The following is a 27,517-nucleotide window of genomic DNA, read 5'->3' as shown; positions in this document are numbered from 1 at the left end:
ACTCTTAGGTATATGCTTAATAGAACCGATGACAGGGAATTGGATACTTACACCAGTGTTCAATGATGCATTATTCACAACAGTCAAAAAATGGAAACAATCCAAATGTCCATCAACAGATGAATGGATAAACAAAATGTGGTATATGCATTAAATGGATATTATTCAGCCATAAAACGAAATAAAATTCTGATATATGCTACAACATGGATGAATCTCGAAAAGATTAATCAGATGCAAAAGGACAATATTGTATGATTCCACTTAATGAAATATTTAGAATATATAAATTCATAGAGACAGAAAGTAGATTAGAAGTTACTGGGGGCTAGGGAGAGAAGAACATGGGGAGTTATTGCTTAATAGTTACATAGTTTGTTTGACATGATAAAAACCGTTTTGGAAATAGTAATGACTGCACAACACTGGGGATATATTTAATGTCATATAATTGTACAGTTAAAATCCATTAAAATGGCAGATTTTGGTACATTAATTTTACTGCAATAAAACAAACTCAAAAGAATTTTAATGCATGGAAACAGGTACTCTCTCACACTGCCCTTGGATATATAACTTTACAAAAACCAACTCAGCAGTCATCATCTATCACCATAAAAAGGCCTAACCTCTCTGACATAGTAATTCTGGAAATCTATCCTAAGGGAATAATTTAAAAAGAAAATGTTTTAATACTCTTAATATATTCCCCTGAGCATTGATTGTTTATACTTGGGGAAATGTGGAATATCCTAAGTATCCAAAGGTATTGAAATGGTTAAATAATAATAATTATATAAGATTAAATAAAAATTAGGCAACAAAGAAATGCTTGAAAAGTTAACCTCTGGGACAGGATTATAAGTGGCTCTTCCCCACCTCGCCTCTTTAACTACAAATTCTACTTTTCTAATCATCAACAATAAATATGTAACGATGCTATGATGCAGTGTGAAAAATGAGAGATCTACTGTTTATACCAAATCAATTATGATAATTTACCATCTCACTCTCTAGAAAATAAACTTAAAATCTATTTCACATGAATTGTTCTAAAAGATGCTAACAAATTTCAATGATATACAGGACAATTAGAGATGAAGAGTAGGGATCAAGTTCAACCCTTCATTTTACAACTGAGGTTCAGCTCACAAAAGGTAAGCTGTGAGGAATTAGGAAAATAATTGCTGGACTGAATTTCTTATTTCCTGTAGAAAGATATTTTTAGCAATTAGATTCCTTGATTCCTTCCTTCCTCTCCCCCCCACCCATTTCTTTCTTTCTGAGTACCATTTTTTAAAAATCCTTAAATTTACACAACTATAATCCAACCTGCTCTCTATAGGGCACTGAGCAAGTACTTTGAAAACAGAACATATGCCCTGCCTCTTATTTAAGAAAGGAAACTACCACTGAGAAAGTCTTCAAAAAACAATTGACATATCAACATACAGCATTTCCTAGCCACAGCTGATAACCAATTCAGGTAACAAAGAATTACAAAACAACAAAGTAATTTTCATTTGAAACAAAATTACAGCCTTAAACAAATAACATAATCAAATGAAGGTTGAGTGATGAGGAACAGCACCAAGATTAGATCTGGTAATAGACTAAAATGAAGAAATAAAAGGACATTTTGAGTGCAGGATTGAGAGTATGGTAAAATTCTGGGGACCTACATAAGATTCTAAATTAGAAAAATTCAAATTTAAGATTCTAATATAAATAATAAGGCAGCAGTAACCATTATATTTGGATTATTACAGAAAAGGAGGTATTTCAGCAAAAGCATTTTAAACTTGAAAAATCTTATATACATATTTCATTAGACAATTGTGACTATTATGCCATCAGTCTTTTCCTGCTCCATTTGTATCATTCAATAAGATCAGTTCCAAAGAGTTTCATTTTAAAAAATCTTGACCAGGTGACTAACAACAGTCTCAGTTGTTTCTATCCATAGCAACACCATGGAATCATTAGCCTCTGAGGCTGCCTTCAGAGACTTGTTTCCATGACAACAGAGGCTATATAATATTAACAGTCTCAAAGAACACTGCAGAAAATTGTAAATTCCTGTAAAATAACTGGATTGTACTCATTTTATTTATTTTTATCCTTACCTGAGGATATTTTCCCATTGATTTTTATATAGACTGGAAGGGAGGGAAAGAAACATCTATGAGAGAGAGGGAGACACATCAATTGGTCGCCTCCCACAGGACCCCAACCAGGGCCAAGGATAGAACCTGCAACTCAGGTAAGTGCCTTTGACAGGAATGGAACCAGTGACCTTTTAGTCCAAGGGCTGATGCTCTAACTGCTGAGCCAAACTGGCCAGGGCTGGATTGTACTTATTTTAAAAGTACTTTTTTTTTTAATCCTCACCCGCGGACATTTTTCCATTTCTTGTTCAGATAGAGCGGGAGGGAGAGAGAGGAAGAGACAGAGAGAGAGAAACATCGACATGAAAGGGACACATCGAGCGGCTGCCACCCACACGACCAACCAGGGCCAGGGACAAACTGCAACCGAGGCATATGCCCCTAGCGGGAACCGAACCCCAGTCTCTCTGGACCGCAGCCCGACGCTTCAACCGCTGAGCCAAACTGGCCAAGGCAAAAGTGCTTTTTCTTTTATGCCAGTATTCAAATTGACAGCTTTTTGAAAAATGTTTAAACTGATTCATTTTTAGAGATTCTATTTTCTTCATAGCTTTACATTTTATATTTAATGTGAGATCTTAAAATTATGAAATCAGCTTTTAAAATGTAACAGATTTCATAAAAGTGGTCCAAAGCCTCATTAGGTACAGCCACATATATAATGTGTATTGCACATCTACATTTATGACTATGTACCACCCTCTTCCACTTCCCTTCATTCAACAATCAATGAAAAAAAAAAGTATATTATATTATATAAAAAATATATTATATTTAATACCTGTATTAAAAAGTATATTATATTATCTTTAAAAAAGTATATTATATTTAATAGCTGTATTAAATCTCTTTCTGCTTAAAATAACTAGTTTTTATACAAGATGGGGCAAAAATAGGTTTACAGTTGTTCATATGGAATATAATACAGTAATTAATAATACAAGAATAAACTGTTTCACATACTCAACTGTAAACCTACTTTCCCCCCACCCTGTATATACATATAAATCAGGGCAGAGGGCCAATTGGGAGGTTGCTGATAATCCAGCTGATAGGGGGATCAGGGGCTTAAACCAAATGGTGGTGATGGTAAAAATGGACAGACACGAGAAGTCAAATCAAGACAGATTTTGAATATATAACTTGTGTATCTGGTGACTGATGGGAGGTTGGGAGTGAGGAAGGACTATTAAGAATAACACCCAGCCTTGGATAGCTTGGCTCAGTGGTTAGAGTGTTGGCCCTTGGACCAATGAGTCACAGGTTGAATTCCGGTCAAGGGCACGTACCTCAGTTGCGATTCTTCCCTGGCCCTGGATGGGGCCTTGCGGGAGGCAGCCACTCGATGTGTCCCTTTCACGTTGATGTTTCTCTCTCTCTCTCTCTCTCTCTCTCTCTCTCTCTCTCTCTCTACGCGCGCATGCGCAAGATCCCTCCCTCCCTCCCTCCTTCCCTCCCACTCTATCTGAACAAAAATGGAAAAAAAAGTCCTCGGGTGAGGAAAAAAAAAAGAATAACACCCAAAATAGCCACTAAATATTATCTCTTATGACATAGTTAGACCCAAGCATAAAAAAATCTGCAGGGTTAGCTAAATAACATTTAATATTTTTTTGTCACTAAATTCTTTATTGAAATTGTTTTCACTGCATGAAATGAAACTCTGAAAGAAGATAAATAAAACTGTACTACCAATTAATAATTGTTTATATCTTACATTAACATGTTACATAAATGGAATTAACTAAGCTTAGGATGCACGCAAAAATTCAATAAGGTATAAATAAATTTATACCCTACTCATGGAAAATGAAATGTATAAATTAGAGAATCTTTTATCAACATCTCAGATAATAAGGAAAGTAATTACCCTTGTCCAATTGTTGGTCAATAAGGACCTTATTTTGTTTTTGTACAGCAGTTAATATTTTTAAATCCAAATTCCTTTGTTTAAAGATCTACTGTGCTGTAATGAGACATGTTTCTCTGATCTAATGCCAAAGAAGTTATCTAAGATGAATGGTGAAACCAGGAAAAAACCTGCGAGCCTTTTGCATGTTTATAGAAGGATAAGATACAGCACAGTAGGTATATCAAAACTCTGCTTGGAAATCACTGTACTTGACAAGGGTCCAGTACCTTTAGAATAAAGGTTTTTCGCTGCTTAAATCTGTTTCTTTGCCTCAAACGCCCTTTTGCCACAGTTACTGCAAACAAGTACCTTCAATATAGGCTGGTGCAGCGGGAAAAAATCCCAAAACATGTTATTTGAATCAGCTGCATATGAGATCATGTCATAATTATCTCAGAAGCAAACATTAATAAAATTAGATATATTTTAAAACAAATCACTAGGGTGCTAAAATACAAATTTTTTATTTTAAATTAACAAAGGGGAGATAGAAAAATAGATCTAGTGATTAAGAATCCTATTATAGAAACATGGGTACAGACTTGTTAGTTCATACAGACAGATCATCTAGTTCACGAATCTATTTCTGTTTGCAAAAGTCATGATACTTAGTTAAGGTTTATCATCATTTTTATAAAAAGATGGTATTCTATCAGCATTCAGCTGAACATTTTGTGCTGGAAGAAGGATGAGGCAACCACCATTAAAAATTTACAGTACGCAGAGGTCTAAAAGTTGGATTTAAAGGTAAGGTTACATAATTAATAAAAAGGTGTGAAACTACCAACTGCAATATGCTATTTTAAAAACTGGATTTTAGCCCTGGCCGGTTTGGCACAGCGGTTAGAGCGTTGGCCTGTGGTCCAGAGAAACCCGGGTTTGGTTCCCACTAGGGTCATGTACCTCGGCTGCAGTTTGTCCCTGGCCCTGGTTGGGTTGTGTGGGTGGCAGCCACTCGATGTGTCCCTTTCATGTCGATGTTTCTCTCTCTCTCTCCCTCCCACTCTATCTGAACAAAAAAAATGAAAAAATGTCCTCGGGTGAGGATTAAATAAATAAATAAATAATGGATTTTATCAGAATGTGGCTAGAGAAACACACACAACTGTGAACTTCATGATTACAACCTAAAACAGGCTCTTAAATCTTCCTGGTAATCATACATTTACCCTATTCCATTCATTCTTCTACAAGTCCCTAACAGTTCAGGCTGGTGCCTTTTCTGAAGTCATCTTCTAATATTCTCCTCCCAGAGTCTCATTTTATGCTATGAAAACCATCTCAATAAAGAATTTAGTGAGAAGAAAATATTAAATGTTATTTAGCTAGCCCGGCAGATATTTTTACGGTTGGGTCTAGCTATACTGACCTCCCTGCTATTGCTCAAATATCATAAACATGCTCTGGCCTCAGAGTCTTTTATTTACTGTCCCTCTGCCTAGAATGCTCTTGCTTCAGATATCTATATAGCTCAATCCCACAACTTCTTTAATGCCTTCTTCACTCAAATATTACCTTCCGGTTGAAGCCCCTCTTGGTTATCCTATCAACCCCCATTACACACTTACAAATACACACATTTGCTATTGTCTTCTTTTTATACTTTTTCTCCATTATACTACATGCTTTAGTTAATCATGTTTATCTGTCTTATTCCTCTTTATTATAAGCTCTACAAGAGTAGGGATTCTTGTTCTATTCACACCTGTGTGCCTAGACTAGTATCTAATACACAGGAAGTATTTATTATATAATTGTTGAATAAATGAAACCCAGTGACTGCCAAAAGTCACTGATTTCATCAGCACTCTAAAATGATAAAATGACTCAGGGAATAGACTGTGTGCATCCATCTTTCCCCAACCCCCTTTCATGCTATATACACAGCAGATACTGCTAAAATGTTTCTGTGTGCTTGGGCAGCCACTGCCAGTCAGAAGGTATTCAAAATGATCTAGCATTTGACGACTTTAGAACAGAAATTTCAAACTGTAAAAACACCAAAAAAATTGCCAGTTTCATGTTGTTCTCTAGCTAGCAATAGCTAATTTCCTAATAATGACCTACTTGGAAAAAAATAAAACAAAGGTCTTGCTCCAGTACATTTTTTCAAAAGAATCTGTGGTACCCTTTCTCTAAACTTCAGGGAACTACTCACTTCAACTTGGTCTCTGGGTTCCTAACCAGGCTGTAGCTGCTTCCTATGGTTTCTATCTCTGTTTTACCTTGATGCTCCCATGTATTTTTCTTAGTTCTCCAATTCCTTTGTAAACAACCCCCATAGCACATTCTGTTCTGTTAAAATAATTGCTGTGATATCTGTTTTCCTGATAGACTCTGTCAAGTTTACCAATCCTCTGGCTAAAACATTAATTCTTCATCATTCTACAATTAGGTTGCTTCTCCATATATCTAGATTAATCACTTAAATGGCCAGAATACTTTGAGCCACACCAGCCAGGCTAGACTTGCTAATTTTTAATCCATAGTTCTCTATAAAAATGGCTTGGGAGATTTACAGTGGTTAAACCATATTTGGAAGCTCCAAACATCCTTGCAGCCATCATCAGATTAAATGAAAATAAACAACATATATCACATTTATTTACTCATTCAACAATATTTATAAAGTGCATTCACCATGCTAGGCTCTGGTGATACAAGAGAAGAAAACATACATCTTGTATTACCAGCTACTGTGAAGCTTATGGTTTAGCAGCTGACATTAAACAAATCATCGCCCAACTGGTTACTGAAATACAGTTGTGATAAGAGGTAGAAATACAATTCTCATGAAAAAAACACTGCTTGAAAATAAAGGGCAAAAATGTTGCACAGGCCAAATCATTTATCCTGACTCCATGAACATGTAGATCAGTCACTTTTCAGCACTTCTTTTTTTTAACCTACTTATCTTTGACAAAAAAGGGCCATCTAACAATCATGACACTATGTAGAAGTTACAAAGATGACTGCAACACACTTCCTATTTATACTGATATATAAATTTCATTTAGTTCTTCAAACTAAAGCCAACCTAATTTGCATTAAGATATCAAATTTGTTTTTTAATAGACTTTATTTTTTTAGAGAAGTTTCAGGTTCTCAGCAAAACTGAGCAGAAATCAAAGTTCCTATAAAACCTCTACACACATATGCATAGCTTCCCCATTTATTAACATTTGCCACCAGAATTGTAGATTTGTACAATCGATGAACCTATGTTGACACATTATTATTTCCCAAATTTCATAGTTTATATTAAGGTGCACTCTTGGTGTTGCACAGTCTTTGGGTTTTAACAAATTTATAATGACATGTACCCACCATTATATTATCATACTGATACTATACTGTACTCTACCTATTCATCCTTCTAACCTTCCTAATCCTTGGCAACTGCTGATCATTTTACTGTCTCCATAGTTTTGCCTTTTCCAGAAAAAAAAACTTTTTTTTTTTTAAATCCTCACGGAAGGATATTTTTCAATTTATCTTCAGATGGGGGCGGGGGGGAACATCAATGTGAGAGAGATACATCAATTGGCTGCCCCCTGCACGACCTCAACCAGGGTCAGGGATCAAAAAATAACTGAGGTATGTGCCCTAGACCACATTCGAACCCACGACTCTTTGGTCCTCAGGCTGACACTCTAATCACTGAGCCAAACTGGCCAGGGCCATATATATATATACACACACACACACTTATTTATTTTAACACTGAATAACATTCCACTCTCTGGATGTACCACAGTTTATTTATTCATTCACCTACTTGGTTGCTTCCAAGTTTTGGCAATGATGAATAAAGCTGCTATAAACATCTGCATGCAGGTTTTTGAGTGGATATAAGTTTTCAGTTCATTTGGGTAAATACCAAGCATTATAATTGCTGGATTGTATGGTCAATTTGGTATTTTTAAAAAGCTTATATAACCATTATAAACAATTACTTTTTGTTTAATCTTCATCTCCATGCTTTTCTAAAGTGTCCCACTGTACACGTGACTAGGTCTTAAATATCATTTAACTTTTTTTTTTTGGTTAATCCTCACCTGAGAATATTAAGGAGGGTGGGGGTGAGAGAGGGGGAGAGAAAAAGAGAGAAACAATGATTGTGACAGTGACATATTGATCGGTTGCCTCCCACACACAATTGGACCTGCAACCCAGGTACATGCCCTTGACAGGAATTGAACCCTTGACCCTTCGGTTCAAGGGCCGATGCTCTAACTGAGAAGGCAAGCTGGATAGAGACGATCCCCTTATCGCACAGTGTAAAGACGACACCCCCGCTCTTATAATCCCCTTACATCCGCCAACCACCTCAACTACAGTGGAACTAGAAGCCCCCAAATACCTGGAAGCTTATCATGTAAAAAAGGCAGCGCGCCCTGGCAGGTTTGGCTCAGTGGTTAGGGCGTCAGCCTGCAGTCCAGAGAGACCCGGGTTTGGTTCCCACTAAAGGCTGCAGTTTGTCCCCGGCCCTGCAGTTTGTCCTGGCAGGAGGCAGCCACTTGATGTGTCCCTTTCACATCAATGTTTCTCTCTCTCTCCCTCCCACTCTATCTGCACAAAAAATGGAAAAATGTCCTTGGGTGAGGATAAAAAAATAAATAAAAAGGCAGCGGGAACCCGGGTGCAGGGCTCAGCCTTTGGAGGTGACTCCGCTGAGACAGCACCGGTATGCATTAAACAGTCCTTTTCTTATCCTCTGAGCGCGTTGCAGTCTGTCTCTTCCCAGTCCAGGGCAGGTACCTGGATTGTAGGTTTGATCCCTGGCCCTCGTGGGTCGGGTGCTTGCAGAGGCAATATATAGATGTGTCTCTGTCACATCAATGTCTCTCCTTCACTCCTCTTGCTCTCTTTCTCCACCCCCCTCCACTCTCTCTAAAAATCAATGGAAAAAATATCCTCAAATGAGGATTAACAAAAAATAAAACAAAAGTAAGACAGAGTGATGTTTGGAGTGAAGGAGTAACTACTACCTTAGATAAGAATTCTGGGAAAGCATTCTAAGAAGGCAACACATGAGCAGAAATCTGAAGGAAGTGGGGGAATGAATCATGAGAGTATCTGGGGGAAAATGTTCCAGGCAGAGGGAACAGCAAGATAAGGGCTCTGAGGTGGACAAACACTTGATTTTGTAAAGAACAGGAACAAGGCCCGTGTAGCTGAAGTAGAATAAGCAAGGGAGCAATAGAAAAATGGGACTGAAGCCCTGGCTGGTTTGGCTCAGCGGTTAGAGCGTCGACCTGCGGTCCAGAGAGACCCGGGTTCGGTTCCCGTAAGGGCATGTACCTTGGTTGCAGTTTGTCCCCAGCCCTGGTTGGGTCGTGTGGGAGGCAGCCACTCAATACGTCCCTTTCACATCGATGTTTCTCTCTCTTTTCCTCTCTTTCCCTCCCACTCTATCTGCACAAAAAATGGAAATATGTCCTCGGGTGAGGATTAAAAAAAAAAAAGAAAAGAAAAATGGGACTGGAAGTATTGCCAGGGGCTAGATTATACAGGATCTTTTGGGCTATCATAAACAAGGATTTTATTATATATCAGATTGAAAGCTATGGGTGGGTTAAAACCAAGGTACTGCCATCCTGTAAGGAAGACTCTGGTTGTTAGGTGAAGAACAGACTGGTGAGAGGAAAGAATAGACAGGGAGACCAGTTAGATGTCTCCTGCTATAGTTCAGGCAACAAATTAAATCTAGTTGACCCTTGAACAACATGGGTTTGAACTGCATGGATTCACTTATATGTGGATTTTTTTCAATAAATATATTGGAAAAATTTTGGAGATTTTTGACAATTAGAAAAAACTCACAAACCGTTAGCCTAGAAATATAAAAAAAATTAGGAAAAAGTTAGGAATGTCACAAATGCATAAAATGTATGTAGGTACTAGTGTTTTATCATTTACTACAATAAAATATATACAAATCTAGCATATAAGGTTAAAATTTATCAAAACTTACACATACACATACCATACATGGTGCCATTCATGACTGAGAGAAATGTAAACACATGTAAAGATACAATATTAAATCATAACTGAATAAACTTTAATATATACTGTAATAATTTTGTAGCCACCTTTGTTGGTATTGTAGTGAGCTCAAGTGTTGTAAGTAGCGCTTAAAACACCATGTGACACTAATCATTTCCACATAGCAGTTGTCTCTCCAGAAAAATGTGTATTGCAGTAAAAAGTGATCTCATATTTTTCACCATGTTTAGTACAATATCGGAAACCTTGAATAACACTATGGAATCCATACCAAGTGTCTCTAGTGATGTTGGAAGTGTTCCCAAGAAGCAGAGAAACGTCATGACATTACAAGAAAAAGTTCAATTGCTTTAAATGTACTGTAGATTGAGGTCTGCAGCTGAGGTTGCCTAAGATTTCAAGATAAATGAATCCAGCATAAGGAGCATTGTAACAAAGAAAAGAAAATTCATGAAGCTGTCACTAAAGTTATGCCAGCAGGTGTGAAAAGCTTGCATTTTTTATAAAATACCTTCTCATCTCATATTGAAAATGCATACCTATAGATTAATATGATTCAAGAGAAAATCAAGTCATTATATGACAACTTAAAGCATAACAAAGGTTATGGATCTAAAGCTGAGGAATTTAATGTCAGCAAAGAATGGTTTGATAATTTTAGAGGTTTGGTTTTAAAACTGTCAAGATAACAAGAGAAGCAGCTTCTGCCGAGGAAGAGGCAGATGAGTTTTCCAGACGCCATTAAGAAAATCACTGAAGAGAAAGAGTATCTGCCTGAACAGGTTGTTAATGCAGACAAAAGTACCCTATTGGGGGGAATGCCACAGAGGACATTTATTAGTAAGGAAAAATACAAACACAAGGATTTAAGGCAGGAGGAAATAGGCTAACTTGACTGTTGCAAATGCAGTTGGGTTTATAATTAGGACTGCCCTATCTATAAAGCTGCTAGCTCCCAAGCCTTGAAGGAAAAAGAAAAACACCAGCTGCCAGTCTTTTGCTTTCCGATAAGAAGGTCTGCACAATAAGAACTCCTTTTCTGGATTGGTTCCACTGATGCTTTGTCCCTGAGGTCAGGCAGGGAAGTGTTTGCTAGTAAGGGACTGCTTTTGAAATTAGACAATGAAGTTGGCTACCCAGAACCCCACGAGTTCAACACCAAAGGTGGTTAAGTGGTCTACTTGCCCCTATACACTTGGGTTTCTTTAATTCAGCCTCTGGATCAGAAGGTCATAAGGACCTTTAAGGCTCATTATACACAGCACTTTATGGAAATAATTGTCAATGCTATGGAAGAGAACCATAAAAGAAAAAATATCATGAAAGTCTGGAAGGACTGAAGATGCCATCACCTCTCTAGAAAAAGTGGTGAAAGCGACCAAGACCAAAACAATTCCTGCTAGAGAATATTGTGTCCAGATGTTATGTATGACTTCATTGGTGTTACAACAAAGTCAATCAAAGAAATCAAGAAAAAGATTGTGGATATGGCAAAAAAAAAAAAAAAAAAAAAGGCTCTGTCTGTGTGTGATATGAATCTTAGAGAAATTTAAGAGCTTATAGACACCACACCAGAGGAATCAACAAAAGACGACTTAATGCAGATGAGTGTGTCTGAACCAGTGCCAGACAATGAAGAAGACAATGAAGAAACAGTGCCAGAAAACAAACTGACATTAGACAATCTAGCAAAAGGCTTCAATGATTCAAGACTGCTTTAGACTTCTTTTATAACACAGAACTTTCTATGTTATGGGGCACTGAAACTAAAGCAAACAGAAGAACAGGTATTATATAGAAACATTTTCAGATAGATCAAAAAGCAAAAAAGTCATACAGGAATTACAACGTATTTTCATAAAGTTGTACCAAGTGTGTCAGCCTTTAAGCATCTCAGTAAATAGTACACTGAAGATGAGAACAATAACATTAGAAACTGTTTTTGACATGTTAACTTTCAGATACTTATTCTGGTGGAGATAATAAATAGGAAACTAGATATACAAGTTTTGTGTACAGGGATTAGCTTTGGGCTAAATATATACATAATGATGTTATTTAAAGTCACGGGACTAAATGAGATCACATGAAATGTGAATATAAAAAGAGAGCAATTTAAGGACTGAGCCCTGAGGCACATTAATATTAGTAGTAGAAAGCGGAGGAAGATTACTACAAAGGAAATTGAGGTTGAGAGAATATCAAGTGTTCAAGTGTCAAAGGAGAAAATAATTTAAAGGAAGAAGTAGTCAATTGTGTAAAAAACTGGGGTCAAATAAAACGAAGATTAAGAATTGATTACTGGCCCTGGCCAGTTTGGCTCAGCGGTTAGAGCGTCGGCCTGCGGTCCAGAGAGACCCGGGTTCGGTTCCCGCTAAGGGCATGTACTTCGGTTGCAGTTTGTCCCCGGCCCTGGTTGGTCGTGCGGGTGGCAGCCACTCGATGTGTCCCTTCACGTCGATGTTTCTCTCTCTCTCTCCCTTCCTCTCTCTCCCTCCCACTCTATCTGTACAAAAAAAAAATGGAAAAATATCCTCGGGTGAGGATAAAAAAAAAAAAAAAAAAAAAAAAAAAGAATTGATTACTGGCCCTGGCAGCTTTGGTTCAACAGTCTTGGACTGAAGGGTGGAAGGGTCAGGGTCCTGGGTTGGATCCCCAGCCCTGGTCAGGGTCGTGCAGGAGGCCACCAACTGATATAGTTTCTCTCACATTGCACCCCCCCCCACCTCCACTCTCTCTAAGAATCAATGGAAAAATATCCTGAAATAAGGATTAACAACAACAAAAAAGAGACCTGACCATTGGATTTGACAATCTACTCCAAAAGAGGACTTTTTGATTGGTTATTTTAATGAGAGGTATTATAGCAGGTATGTATGCTGATAAGAATAATCCAGTATACAGGGAAAAACAGATGACAAAAAAGAGAGAATTCCAGAGGTCCCTGAATAGTCAAAGGGACTAAGATCTATTACAGAAGTGAAGGGATGAGCTTTAGGAACACAGATATATCATGTATTTTAACAGGCTGCAATACAGAATAAGACCATCAGTTGAGAATGAGGGCCAGGAAACAGGCATTTGAAGTTTAATGTGCTGCTGTGCCAGTGTGCAGGAGGACGCAGAGCAGAGATGCAATTAACCAAGGTTGGATCTTACCAATGAAGTGACAGAAGGCCAAAAGAGAGCTGAAATGACAAAAGACAGTGTTGATAGTCACGGACCAAGGAATTTGAGCAAGGCAAGAAAGAAAGCGAGAGCACAAAAGAAATGACAGACAATAAAAAGCTGGGCTGCAGGCCTTTAGAGGATATATAATGAAAAATCTTTGTAGTAGGGAAAGTGAGCTGAAAAGAAAGGAAGTGCTAGTCAGATAGCCTGAAATGCTTGCAATGGATATTCTGTAAGTGGCATATGTCCAATGGTTTTCAACCAGTGTGCCGCAAGAATTTTTAGAACATGCAATACCCGACTATTTAGTCAGGGACACTGACAGCTTTTTCCTTATGGTTAAAAAAAAAACAAAAACAAAAAACAGACAACATAACAATAACCATCCAGTGTGAATGAATCAAAATCAAAATGATACCTTTTTGTGTGTCAGATCAGTAAAAGATATATTTTTTGGTGTGCCACAGAACTTTAGTAATTAGTTTATGTGTGCCACAAGATGAAAAAGGTTGAAAATCACTAGTATAGTCAATGCTAATAAGGTCTTGAATATAATCATTTAAGTAGATCATTCAAAGGGAAAAAAAAAAACAAGATCCTGGAAGTTAAGGGTATCAAAGAACTGATAAATAAGATTTTGGATAGGTCATCCAAGAATATGGAAAATCACTAAGAATGATTCAGGAATAGTGGGCAGAGAACAGATAGTAAACCAGGTGTTCAAACCATCAATCAGTAGGAAGAATGACTGGGAGAAATGCAGATGACTAGAAAAGGGGAAGTAGAAAATACCTCTGATGACATCTATAGTTTTTTGTTTGTTTTTTATCCTCACCCGGGGACATTTCTGCATTTATCTTCAGATAGAGCAGGAGGGAAAGAGGGGGGAAGGGAGAAAAAAAGAGAAAAACATCGATGTGAGAGACACATTGACTGGCTGCCATCCACACAACCCCAACCAGGGCCAAGGACAAACTGCAACCCAGGCACGTGCTCTTAGTGGGAACCAAACCCAGGACTCTCTGGTCCGTGGGCCGACTCTAACCGCTGAGCCAAACTGGCCAGGGCGACATCTATCAATAGTTTTTAAAAGAGAGAGTAAATACAATCATCCATAAATATCAAAAGGATAAGCAAAAAAGACAACGCCACTTGTCGGTCCCATATTGTATGATATATAAAAGTTTCACTTTTTGCCCTGGCTGGTTTGGCTCAGTGGTTAGAGCGTCAGCCTGCGGTCCAGAGAGACCTGGATTCGGTTCCCGCTGAGGGCACGTGCCTCGGTTGCAGTTTGTCCCCGGCGGTAGTTGGTCATGTGGGTGGCAGCCACTTGATGTGTCCCTTTCACATTGATGTTTCTCTCTCTCTCTCTCCCCCTCTCGCTCCCTCCCACTCTATCTGAACAAAAAATGGAAAAATGTCCCCGGGAGAGGATAAAAAAAAAAAAGTTTCACTTTTGGTGAGGGCTGTATGCTCAGGAGAATGCCAGGTGTGGTGATTGAGGTTAAAAGGAATGTGGAGTAGAAAATCAGTCCTGATAGTATGCTTAGGGGAGCTTTGTAAAAAGTAGATAGCCAGTTAAATTTAGTTGTCTACTTGTGACTGATTTAGCAATTTTCAGAAGAGAGTATTGGGAGGGGAGGCAAAGTCAGGGAATTGGTGATCTCACAGAGAATCTGAGGTGCTCTTTGGGGCCCTTCCCTTAAATCCTGCAATTGAAGGTACTAAGATCTGTAATTCTTAAAAAAGTGTACAGCTTGCACTTAATTAACTTAATCAGTCAACATTATTTACTGAATGTTTGAATGAACTACACTAACCTAGGTGCTATAATTCCTAATTATATTTGAATTTGTCCACAGAATATCCACGTTAAGCAATATAAAAATAAAATAATAACAATAATATTATAATAATAATAGCTGCCAGGCACTGTTCTAAGTAGGTTAGATATATTAAATGATTTAATATAATTAACTCAGTGAGGCTGATACCATCATCATCTTTTTTTGGACAATATATCCAACGCATAACTCTAAAAATTATAATCCAGAATGCATTTGTTTAGAATAGTACTCTTTATATAAATTAGCCTATATATTTTTCCACATGGGTATCTGAATAGTGTTTTCCTGTATTCTAATTTAGAATGGGGTTTTTTCCTTTAAAAAGATCATTTAACTCGCCTGGCCAGTGTGGTTCGGTGGATTGAGCCTCATCCCACGGACTGAGAGGTCAGGGTTTGATTCCCGGTCAGGGCACATGCCCAGTTGCAGGCTTGATCCACAGTAAGGGGCGTGCAGGAGGCAGCTGATTGATGTTTCTCACATCAATGTTTCTATATCTCTCTCCCTTCCCCTTTCTCTAAAAAAATAAATCAATGAAAACATATTTTATTTTATTTTTATTTTTTCTTTATTGATTTTAGAGAGAGAGGAGGGGAGAGGGAGAGGGAGAGAGAGATAGAAACATCAATGAAAGAGAGCATCAACTGGCCGCCTCCTGCATGCTCACCAACCTGGGCATGTGCCCTGACTGGGAATTGAACCGGTGACCTCTTGATGCATGGGTCGATACTCAACCACTGAGCCACACCAGCTGGGCGATAAAAAAAGTTATTTAACTCATATGGCTAATATTCACTCTTATTAAAATTTTAGAGAAGATCAGTTGTAGGAGGGGAAGATGGTTGCAGTGCTGGGTGGAAAAGGTGAGGGGATTAATCAACCCCTCCCCTCCCAAACAAATAAAAAACAAACCAACAACAAAAAGAACTCTCACAGACAGACAACAGTATGGTGATTACAAGAGGGAAAAGGGGACAGGGGGAGGTAGAAGAAGGTATAGGGGACTAAATGGTGATGGACGGAGACTTGACTTGCGGTGGTGAGCATACAATACAATATACGGATGATGCCCTGACTGGTTTGGCTCAGTGGTTGGAGCATTGGCCTGCGGACCAGAGTCCTGGGTTTGGTTCCCACTAGGGGCATGTACCAAAACACAAAAAGAATAGTGCAATATACAGACGATGTATTACACCTGAAACCTATATAATTTTATTAACCAATGTTAATTCCAATAAATTCAATAAAAATAAAAGAATTTATTGTTCTATTTCAATTTTAAGTCATCATGTGTATTCCATTCACTCCTAGGAATAGAACTTTGCTGTTTTCGGCTTAATTTGGTATGTCACTTTTGGGGGATGAGAGAACCCAATTTGAATATTTATAGTGATCCATGTTAGGAATTTTCAAGTAGTCTAAAATACAGGAATAGTTGCTAAACACATTCAAAATGACCTACCACTTCACAGCTGTTCAAAGTTTGTAATTACTATTCTCATTAATAAACATAATACCAACAAGTAGTTAAAACTTTTTACCTAGGAGCTAATCAGGTAGAAAAGTCTACAAGTATTGTGCTGGACTTTTTAAAAACCCTGTTTAATATAAAATTTTGTCCTAGATTGGAACTGAGCTTGAATATGCTAAGCAGGGTAGAGCAGATTGGCATCAAGTGATCCTAAATGCAAGAATACAAGGAATCCTGTGGTGTGAAACTCAGGAGGGCTTGACAACACATGGGCCACTTTTCCTATATTATAACTATTCCAAGTTAAGAACATAAGTAGTATGAAGCCCCCAAAAGAAAAACTTACACCAGAGTAAAATAATTAACATGAAATCCATCTTAATTTAACATTAAAAACAACAACAAAAACCAAAATAGACAAAACAAAAACCCACAATGGAAACTTTTGCGATAAGCCAAATGACAAAGATTAGAGATAGTTTATAAACTGTATGGTTATCATTATTGGGTGGGGAATCAAAAGGGTGAAGAGAGATCAGGTGCTTGAGAGAGTTTTGTGGCTTGAAGAAAGTATGAAGAATGGAGGGGAAGAAAGGGGAGGCGGAAGAAGAGATGGGCTGCTGTGAAGAACTAAAGGCACTTATGAGGGAAGAGTAAATGCAATAAATATAATTACCCAAGTGGTTTCAGATTAGGTACCATATTTGGGAAGGCCATCAGCTAACAAGATTCCAGGTGACTGACATCGAAATTAATCAATCAATTCCATAAAATCTTATTGAGCACCAACTATGTAACAAGCCCTATCCTAGAAACTGGCAGTCATGTAGAAGTTTATAACCACTTGGTTTCCTTAACATTTAAAAAAAACTTTAATGACTTCCTAAGTTCCAAATATTATAGAAGGACCGGGCATATAATCTTAGTTATGAAAACAAATACCTCCAACTGACAAGTAATTTAAATGAATCTGTGAAGAAAACAAATTTTCTTTTCATTTATAGAGAATATTTGAGGGGATATTGAGTCAGAGTAATGACTTTTAAATTAATAAAACTTTATTCAATAGTAACTCTCCAAACTGCTAGAAGTATCATGCAACATAGTTATAAGAAATTAGATTCAAAGTTAATCTTGGTATCAAATCTTAAAAAAGAATACTTCTCACAACAGTGAAATAAGAGACCTGGTTATCATCATCATTGTTGTTATTTATCAATCATACAACAAAACACTATCAATGTCATATTACTATATTCATAGGTATATAGTATATGCTCAATTAAGAAATTTCATTAATCTACTTTGGTTTTTGTTTTTTTTTTTAATCCTCACCCAAGGACATTTTTTTGATACTTTGTTCAGATAGAGTGGGAGGGGGAGAGAGAGAGAGAAACATCGACGTGAAAGGGACACATTGAGTGGTTGCCACCCACATAACCCAACCAGGGCCAGAGACAAACTGCAACTGAGGTACGCGCCCTTAGCGGGAACTGAACCCAGGTCTCTCCAGCCCACAGGCTGACACTCTTAACGGCTGAGCCAAACCGGCCAAGGCTACTTATTTTTAACTATACAGAAATCCTTCTATTACTACAAAATAAAACTGCCAGCCATAAGTCAGTAGATGGAACAGAAAAATGTATTCTGGCATCAACTAAGATCCAATATGTCTAATGTATTTTCAGTCCTATTATATCTTATCCTATAAAATGAATTCCAGTCAGTTACCACAAAAGACTTGAATAGTCCAAATATCCAACTTTTCACTTAGAAAAATATATATAACGAAAAATGACATACTGGTATTCCAGAGCAGGAGACATAAAAGCTAAAACCTCTGACCTAATGTCTATACTTCAAGAGCTGAAATACAAAGATAATGAAAAAGATAAGTAACACTAAGTGGACTGAAAGAAATAAAAACTAAGTTATTTATCAGAATACACCAATGATCTGAACCAATTGGGGAAAAAAATAAAATTTTAAATTACCTTGTAGGATCAACTGCAAATAGTTTGTAGTAAAACTCTGACTCTATTTTAGCACAATACAATAGCAACCTTTTACTTTAACTCCTAAGTAACTATATGTAATTCTGTGGTTTCAATAATTTTGTGTGAACTATTTTATTTGCCTTTTCATTTGTTTGCCCTTAGTAAGATGAATTACATATCAATGATAGTGTATGTGTGTGTCTGTATACATATACAGTAGTATATATTTATATAAATTATATACATATAAAGTTTTTAAACGGTTTTAACACGTTTCTTTTTGACAATGAAAAATATCATTTACTGTTAATCTACAATGAACAACAATGCCAAGCTTGAGTCTTTGTGACCCTTTTTGGTACATGTAATTGTAGTCAAATCAAGTTAGTTAAATTCTTGGGACAGTATTCAAGTTAAATCAATTGTTGCCCCTGAGTAAGTTTCTTTGTAAGTAACCTCAGTACCTACCTAAAAACAATTAATGACTCTCCCTAGTCCAGTGACTCCATTTCTATCAACCATGTAAGAAAAATAAGTAGAATTTCTTACTTAAGAAATTTGACATTATTTTAAAGTCGAAACTATTAAAAGATTAACTCTAGTCACCAAAATTAAGAAATTGTTAACTGCTTCTAATTATTAAAAAAAATGGTTTAAAAAAAATTTATTTTTAAAATGTCCTAGGGTATGTGCATATATTTTATTAATTTAAATATTACTGATGTCAAAGAACAAGAGCATTCTTACCTTGTTTCTAAATTAGATTATTATTTCATTTTTATGAAAGTTGAATGAATATCTATTAAAAATGTTATAAAATATGAATATTAATCCAGCTCTCCTTTAATACCAAGTAATAGGTTATTTCACTCAAATTATTATTAATTTTATATATTTCCTATTTTCAGTACTCATTTCCTCAAAGAGAAGTAATTTTTTTTTTTTTAATTTGGGAGATTTTTAGTGTTTGCTCATCTCTCTAAACTGTCAATAGATTATTTGAAAAAAATATTCCTATAATTGTGTAATTACACAAGATTACTGCTTTCAAATTAACCCAGGTAATATATATTTATAGAAATGGAAGAATTCATTAAATTCATTGAATAAACCATAATTTTATATAACTTTAAGATGTCAGGATACATAATAATAGTATTTCACAATTTCAATTCAATTTACTATATTCAGTGTAATTTTTTTTAACGTTAAAAAAGAAAAATATTTCAACTTATCTTCTTTTACCTTATTACTATAATAATCTCCCAAATGTTATCTAATGACATACAAAAGCTAAATAGGCATTTTCTTTGGTCAGACATCACACTTTATAGCATTTAACAGTCTAAAAAATAAGAAGACAAGCATTATTAATTTACATTTTAATTTATATATCAATATTTTTCCATTTTTAGAGAAGTTATTCCACAGAACCCAAGACTGTTTTCTTTGGCATTACATAAGATCAAAAGGGAAAATATTTTTTCTTTCCCTTTTCATGCTAAAGACCTACACAGATGGACTGAGAAGATACATTTCTGCGCATCCAAGGTTTCAGTGCATAAGATTATAATTTTTAATAAGAAATCTATACTAGTACATTTTTCAAAGCAAACACAAACTGAAATATATCGAAAACAATTTCAACAAGTGGTATGTTACCTGGGTGGAGCTGGTGGCTACCGAGATGCAATCAATAAAGCTGTGTCTTCGAGTGAAAAATGCAACTATCTGCTGCCAGCGTGAAGGTTCTGGCTCAGCTTGCAGTTCATCTGATGAGTCCTTTTTTGCCCAGTGTTTCTGCTTTGGGCCTACTGAGCCATGGCTAGAGCTAGTATTGCCTCCTCGACTGGCGCGAGAGTACAGAAGTGTGTTGTTCCCAAAAATGTAATTCATCTCTGCAGCCCTGCAGGTGGTTGCCAAGCAGTGTTACTTCTCTACCAGCTGCTGAGTGGTGAATGATCGGTAAAAACTGCAGCTAGAATTACAGCAGCATCACTTGTAGATCAGAGAAAATAAAAACCTTGAGAAATGATGCTCATTTTCTCTGTAATTTCTTCCCATGAAAGACCTTCTATCTTCTTCCCTCTGTACCTGTTAACTGCATAATGGCTGAGTTTATATTTTCAGACAAAAAGATGGCATAAGGTGGATTTCTTTCTCATGGGTATTTTTTCACCAGCGTCTGCAGGAACCAAAAGCTGTTCTTTTGTTAGCTGATAACTAGATGGAGTGAAATCCAGGAAGTGAGGTCGATTAGCAGGTAAAGGAAGATGTTATAAACACTGGACCCTTTGGAGCTGCCTGATTTAATGTACTGGGTGGAGAAACACTGGATTACCCAGTTTCAATCACAGTCTGTAGTAAAATCCAATGGCATCTTCACTGCTTAAATTATAAATATGAACTGAATTTACAAATACAAGAGGATTCTCCACCAACAGTTCTGATTATTTAAAATAATTTTACTAAATGAACCTTTGCAACTGACATAAATTTCTATATCTGGAAAGAGCTTACATTAATTAGCAACAGTTCTAAGTTTTTTAAAGGTACTCTATTAAACTCTGAGGATTTAATGATGGAGAGAAATCCATTTGTAATGTAACATGTTAATTTTATGTAATATATTGGTTTTTAATGCTTTAATAATTGGGTTTGGAGGCAGAAACAGATTAAATAGCAAAATAAATATTTGGTTTCTGGAACTTTTGTGATAAAAAAAACTTATCAGCATCACCCTGGCTGGTTTGGTTCAGCGGTTAGAGTGTTGGACCATGGACCAAAGAGTCGTGGGTTCAATTCTGGCCAAGGGTATGTACCTCGGTACCTTGGTTGCGGTTCATCCCCGGCCCTGGTTCGGGTTGTGCAGGAGGCAACCAGTCGATGTGTCCCTCTCATGTCAATGTTTCTCTCTCTCCCCCTCCCTCCCACTCTATCTGAAGATAAATAGAAAAATATCCTCAGGAGAGGATTAGCATCATCTCATATATTATAAACATTAAGATCATAAAGTTACGGAATTCTAAAAATAGAAAAGAAATAAAAGTAGATTTTTAAATCACCAGTGAAACATATTTTATCTAACACTATACAAATAATACCGATTCACAAAATAATATTGTTTGACTGCTAAATAGATATTTTCTAACATCTAATACCTAGGCTCGTGGTGTTTTATGTTTGTTCTTTTGTTAATCCTCACCCAAAGATCTTTCTTCCATTGATTTTTAGAGAGTGAAAGGGAGTGAGGGAGGGGGAGAGGGGAAGAGAGAGAGAGAGAGAGAGAAATATGAATGTTGGAGAGACACATTGATTGGTTGTTTCCCACACTCGCCCCAACTGGGGCCAGGGACAAAACTGCAACCCAGATATGAGCCCTTGACCAGGAATTGAACCCACAACCCTTTGGTGCACGGGCTGACACTCTAACCACTGAGCCACACCAGCCAGGGCAAGTTTTTGTTTTTGTTACAGATGTTTTTCCATTTTCCTCCACTGACACTCTCCTCCTGAACCTCCCTCACCCCATTTGTGTCTTTCAACATTGTAATCCATCTCAGAATAAACTAGGGTGCTGGTTCAACAGAAGACTGGTTCCCCCTTCCCCATCAGAATTTTCAAAAGTAAGGGAGATCTTGGAATTTTCATTTTTAAAAAGCCTCATAAGTGCCAGTTTAGCTCAGTGATTAGAGCATCGGGTCACAGGTTTGATTAATGGACAAAGGCACATACCCTGATTGCAGATTCGATCCCAGCCCTGGTTGGGGTCCTGTGGAAGGCAACCAAGTGATGTGTCTCTCTCACATTGATGTCCCTCCCCCCTCTCCCTTCCACTCTATCTAAAAATCAATGAAAAAATATCCTCGGGTGAGGATTAAAATAAATAAATAATAAAAAGCCTCGCCCGGCTGGTGTGGCTCAGTGGTTGAGCGTTGACCCATGCACCAAGAGGTCACCAGTTGGGTTCCTGGTCAAGGCACATGCCCAGCTCGTGGGCCAAATCCCCAGTAGGAGGCATGCAGGAGGCGGCCAACAATGTCAAATATGTTTCTCTCTCTCTCCTGCTTTCCTCTCTCTCTAAAATCAATAAAAAAAAAAAAAATTAAAAAAAAATCCTCATAAATGACTCTTAAGCACACAGAAAACTGAGAACCACAGACTCCTAAGTTTGTCCTCTTAATACTTTGCTACATTAGTATAGAATACACTATATGGTTATTTAAAAATGAAAAAAGTACTACTTAATAATTTAGTAATGGTTGAATAATTAAAACTTTAAGTTGATATAAATACCTAATTAAGTCCCAACCTCAGCCATGCATATTTTTTCAGATGTGGAGGACAAAATCTTGCTTATTATGTGCTTACCAGCATCAACTAAATGGAGCCCACTAGAAAGCAGGATTGTCAAACTACAACCTCCAGGTCCACTGTAAATCCTGACTCAGCAAGAAAGGATGCTAATGTTGTCTTCTGTGATTCCATCTCTAAGATACAGACACATGCCCAACAAGGGTAGAGAGTTATGTGGGACTCTTGAGTAAGATGCTTCATGATAAAGATTATAGCAGGAAGTTTGGTGCTTCTTCTCAAGGACTGTGCAGACAATATTTGGCACTTTTATGGCCCTAAACAGACTGGTCCTATTCATTATGGGGTAGAGGAATACATCAGAACACTAAGGATTGATAGAGAACTAAGAATCCTCTCTAAAGGAAAAAAATGAAACCTCCTAAAAAAAATTAAAGTTTTACTATGGATCAGGTACTTATACAAAGAACTGATCGGTGTTGTTTATACAAATGTAGTAGTAACTGGTTTGGTCCCAAAATATGTGCTTTGATCCATGTTTGCTGACAATGTGGGGAAGGCAGATTCTGTTATTCTAGAATGGTATGGATGAGGATATTAAACACAAACTTCCTACTCAAGCTGCAAATAGTACTAACACAGACAGAAGAGTAAAACTGTTCATCACACAGGTTTTGTTTCTTAGAGAGCCAAAGAACTTCGAAACAATCTAAAGTTGATAGAGCACCCCATCCCATATATGCCAAGTACAGAGAAGAAATGCTTTTCAATGTACAGATTCCCTATTCAAATCCACTGACATCAAGAAAGCAACTTTGAGTTATGATAAAGGTTTCTTTATGAAAATGTCCTCTCACAAGAGATACAAAAATCTAGGATCATCTCATCAACTGCCTCATAGTCAATATATGCATACAAAACCATGTATATACCTAAATCACATTTGTATTCATATGATTTAAGAGGTGTAAGGCAACCAACTTCTCATTGACCTCTGCTTTAGAGTAGCCCTACGCATGTATCAGAGCTGAGAGATAAGCTCTATTCCATTAAAACAAAATTTAAGATCATTATAAAACCTGGGAAGTCTTTTTAATATAATAAAATAAAAAATGTAATACACAATGTCTAAAGCACCAAAAAGAATTACTACTAATATATTATTATTATTATCCTCACCGAGGGCATTTTTCCATTTTTTGTTCAGATAAAGTGGGAGGGAGGGAGAGGAAGAGAGAAACATCGATGTGAAAGGGACACATCGAGTGGCTGCCACCCGCATGACCAACCAGGGCCGTGGATTAACTGCAACTGAGGTACACGCCCTTAGCGGGAACTGAACCTGGGTCTCTCTGGACCGCAGGCCAACGCTCTAACCGCTGAGCCAAACCAACCAGGCTATTATTAATATTTTAATATGAGACAAAAAGAATTAACAGCCCTGGTCTGTGTGGCTCAGTGGCTGAAGTTTCAACCTTTGCACTGAAGGGTCATGGCTTTGATTACTGGTCATGGGCACTTACCTGGGTTGCTGGTTTGTTCCCTGGCCCCTGTCAGGGTGAGTTCAGGAGGCAAAAAATCAATGTGACCCATCGATGTCTGTCTGTCTGTCTCTTTTCCTCCCTCCATCCCTTCCACTCTCTTTAATAACCAATAAAAAAAATATCCTTCGGTGAGGATTAACAACAACAATAACAAAATAATTAACATTCTTGTTTCTGTTCAGTCTTTTTTAAAGAATGATAATATTATTTACAGCAGAACGCTAAAGAAAGAGGAGAAAGCTTAAGTAAACTGAGTACATCCACTTAGTGAATTATTATCGGCCAGGGCTATTTATTATATAACCTAAAATATAAATTAAAAAATTTATAATTGTGAGAATTTTTATTTTATAACATTAAATGGAAGTAAAAACAGAAAATTTATGCAGGATAGATCCTAAGTTATTTGTACACCTTTCCAAACTCACAAATAAATCCAGAAGTCTGCAGGTATAGTTACAAAGGCAAGGATTATATAATTTTAGAGGAAAATTTAAAAAGGGTGAAGGATGAGAGAAAAAAACAATACTGAAACTCTAAAATACACCCCCCAAAATTACAAAGTAACTGCAAAACCAATGTACTGTAAATGCAGCATAACAGGCATTTTCTTTACTCTTTTATCTTTATAATATGGCTATTAAATTTTAAAACATAAGCTGTACTAAGACAAGACTTAATTGAGAAGGTTGATAACAGATTTGTTATTTTATCTAGAAAAACTCTGATCACACTGCAGTATGTACAAATCCCTTCTTTATGAGCACCATCTAGTGGTTAAATTGCATGCAAACTATATGCTCACCTTAACACCCCAGGGCCATCAAAAAAGGGAAAATAAATTTCAACAATATTTCAATATGTTCCAGAGATGTGAAAACAAAGTTGATTTCAAAAAGTGCCAAATATCTACTTAAAATGGGAAATATTCTATTCCTGTATTATGTTCCACAGGCACATATTTGCTTATGTCCACTTCTCTGCTACACCCATTTCTCACAATATTTAAAAAACTACCAACTGCTGCTGGTGAAATATTTCATTTGATAATATTCTCACTACTACTGGATTAAATGTGTCCAGGTTAGGAAATATACTTACTTAAATAACTGTCTGCTCACATACCTTGCTCTATCTTGGATTTAAAGTCCTTCTTAACTGTGTTTACTTTGCACATTAGTATGAACATAATTTTCTCCTCCTAATACAAAAGCAAAATTTAAATTCTTCAAAATATATTTCCTCAAAGGTTACTGCAACATCCCATACTAAGCAATGCAACTACTGTCTTCCTTATCGCTTCATTTAAATGGAAATCTATTGTTTATTTGTTTTGTTTACTGTTCCAACCATTTTACCCAATTTCCACCTCATTTTCAGTTTCAAGAGTCTACACTGTTCTTATTACGATCATACTACTATATGTATAACTGTTACATACAAAAAAGTTTTTGCTGTGTCCTTTTCTGCCACATTAGGATTGTCACCATTAATGTTGCCAATTTCTTTCTTGAACCTGCCTAACACACTGGCAGACTCTGAAATTTCCCCTTCAGAGACTTAAATCATAATTTACCTTTAGGCTAAGGTCTGAATAAAGTAATTTTCAATCACTATTTTATTTCATTCATTATTTCAGTATGAGAATCAGCACCAGCACCTACAAAAACATGAAAGATTATTTCACAGCCAATTTTATGATGGCAACCCCCCCTTTTTAAAACTTATCTTTATTGTTGAATGTATTACAGATGTCCCTACTTTTTTCTCCCATTAACCCCCTCCTCCCCATTTCTGCCCCCCTCCTGCCTTCTCCACACTATTGTCTGTGTCTATTGGTTACACATATATGCATATAAGTTCTTTGGTTTACCTCTTCCTGCCTCCCCTCCCCACTTCCCTTTGAGGTTCCTCAGTCTACCAACCAATTTGTACTTCTTAATCCCTTCACCTTTTTCACCCATTCCCCAAACCCCCTCCCATGTGGCAATCAATAAAAAGTTCTCTGTATCACCCTGGCCAGTTTGGCTCAGCGGTTAGAGCGTTGGCCCGTAGACCAAAGAGTCCTGGGTTCAGTTCCCATTAAGGGTACGTACCTCAGTTGCAGTTTGTTCCCAGCCCCAGTTGGGATCGTGTGGGTGGCAGCCAGTCAATATGTCTCTCTCACATCGATTTTTCTCTCCCCCTTTCCGCCCCCCCCACCCCCTCTACTGAAGATAAATGCAGAAATGTCCTTGGGTGAGGATAAAAAAAAAAGTTCTCTATCTATGAGTCTGTTTCTGTTCTGCTTGAGCATTTTGTTTGTAGATTCAGTTGTTGATAAATATGTATTTATTGCCATTTTATTGTTCATATTTTTGTTCTTCTTCAAGAAGACTCATCAACATTTCATATAATACTGGTTTGGTGGTGATGAACTCCTTTAGCTTTTCCTTGCCTGGGAAACTCCTTATATGTCCATTGATTCTAAATGACAGCTTTTCAGAATAGAGGAATCTTGGTTATAGGTTCTTGCTTTTTATCCTTTGAATATTTCTTGCCACTCCCTCTGGCCTGCAAAGTTTCTTTTGAGAAATCACCTGACAGTCTTATGGGAGCTCCTTTGTTGGTAACAAACTGCTTTTCTCTTGCTGCTTTTAAGATTCTTACTTTGTCTTTAACTTTTTGCATTTTCATGATGATGTGTCTTGGTGTGGACCTCTTTGGGGCAAACCCTTCTTTTTTTTTAATCCTCACATGAGGACATTTTTTTCCATTTTTGTTCAGACAGAGTGGGAAGGAGAGAGAGAGAAACATCAATGTGAAAGAGATACATTGACTGGTTGCCTCCCAAGTGACCCCGACCAGGGTCAGGGACAAATTGCAACCGACGTACGTGCTCTTGACCAGAATCGAACCCAAGACTCATCAGTCTGTGGGCTGACACTCTAATTGTTGAGCCAAACTGGCCAGGGTGGGGCAAACCCTTTTTTATTCAAACCCTTCTTAATAGGGTTCAGGATCAAGATCCTTCACACTTTGCCATCATTTCCTAACCAATATCCTAAACATCAGGTATAATATCATGAACTTTCCTGCATT

General features: G+C 37.1%; 1 protein-coding gene across 29 annotated transcripts in view; it reads right to left on the bottom strand.

The window, feature by feature from the left end:
• DLG1 (discs large MAGUK scaffold protein 1) overlaps nucleotides 1-27,517 on the bottom strand; it is a 261,892-nt gene that overhangs the window by 121,653 nt on the left and 112,722 nt on the right. Inside the window, exon 1 of one of the 29 annotated variants that reach the window (XM_036243183.1) lies at nucleotides 20,241-20,583. The exons of 24 other annotated variants lie outside the window; for them this stretch is intronic. In XM_036243183.1, coding sequence (XP_036099076.1) covers nucleotides 20,241-20,474 — 234 coding nt within the window. In that variant the 5' untranslated portion in view covers nucleotides 20,475-20,583. Of the gene's footprint in view, nucleotides 1-2,126; nucleotides 2,162-8,036; nucleotides 8,076-20,240; nucleotides 20,584-27,517 lie in introns of those variants that run through there. 4 more of the 29 variants (XM_036243188.1, XM_036243189.1, XM_036243190.1 and 1 more) reach the window with 4 other exon arrangements.

This window comes from Molossus molossus, unplaced genomic scaffold (genome assembly GCF_014108415.1).
Source record: "Molossus molossus isolate mMolMol1 unplaced genomic scaffold, mMolMol1.p scaffold_m16_p_5, whole genome shotgun sequence".
Lineage (NCBI taxonomy): Eukaryota > Metazoa > Chordata > Mammalia > Chiroptera > Molossidae > Molossus > Molossus molossus.
Note: the sequence above shows the minus strand (reverse complement) of the source record. Positions and strands in the feature narration are given on the sequence as shown.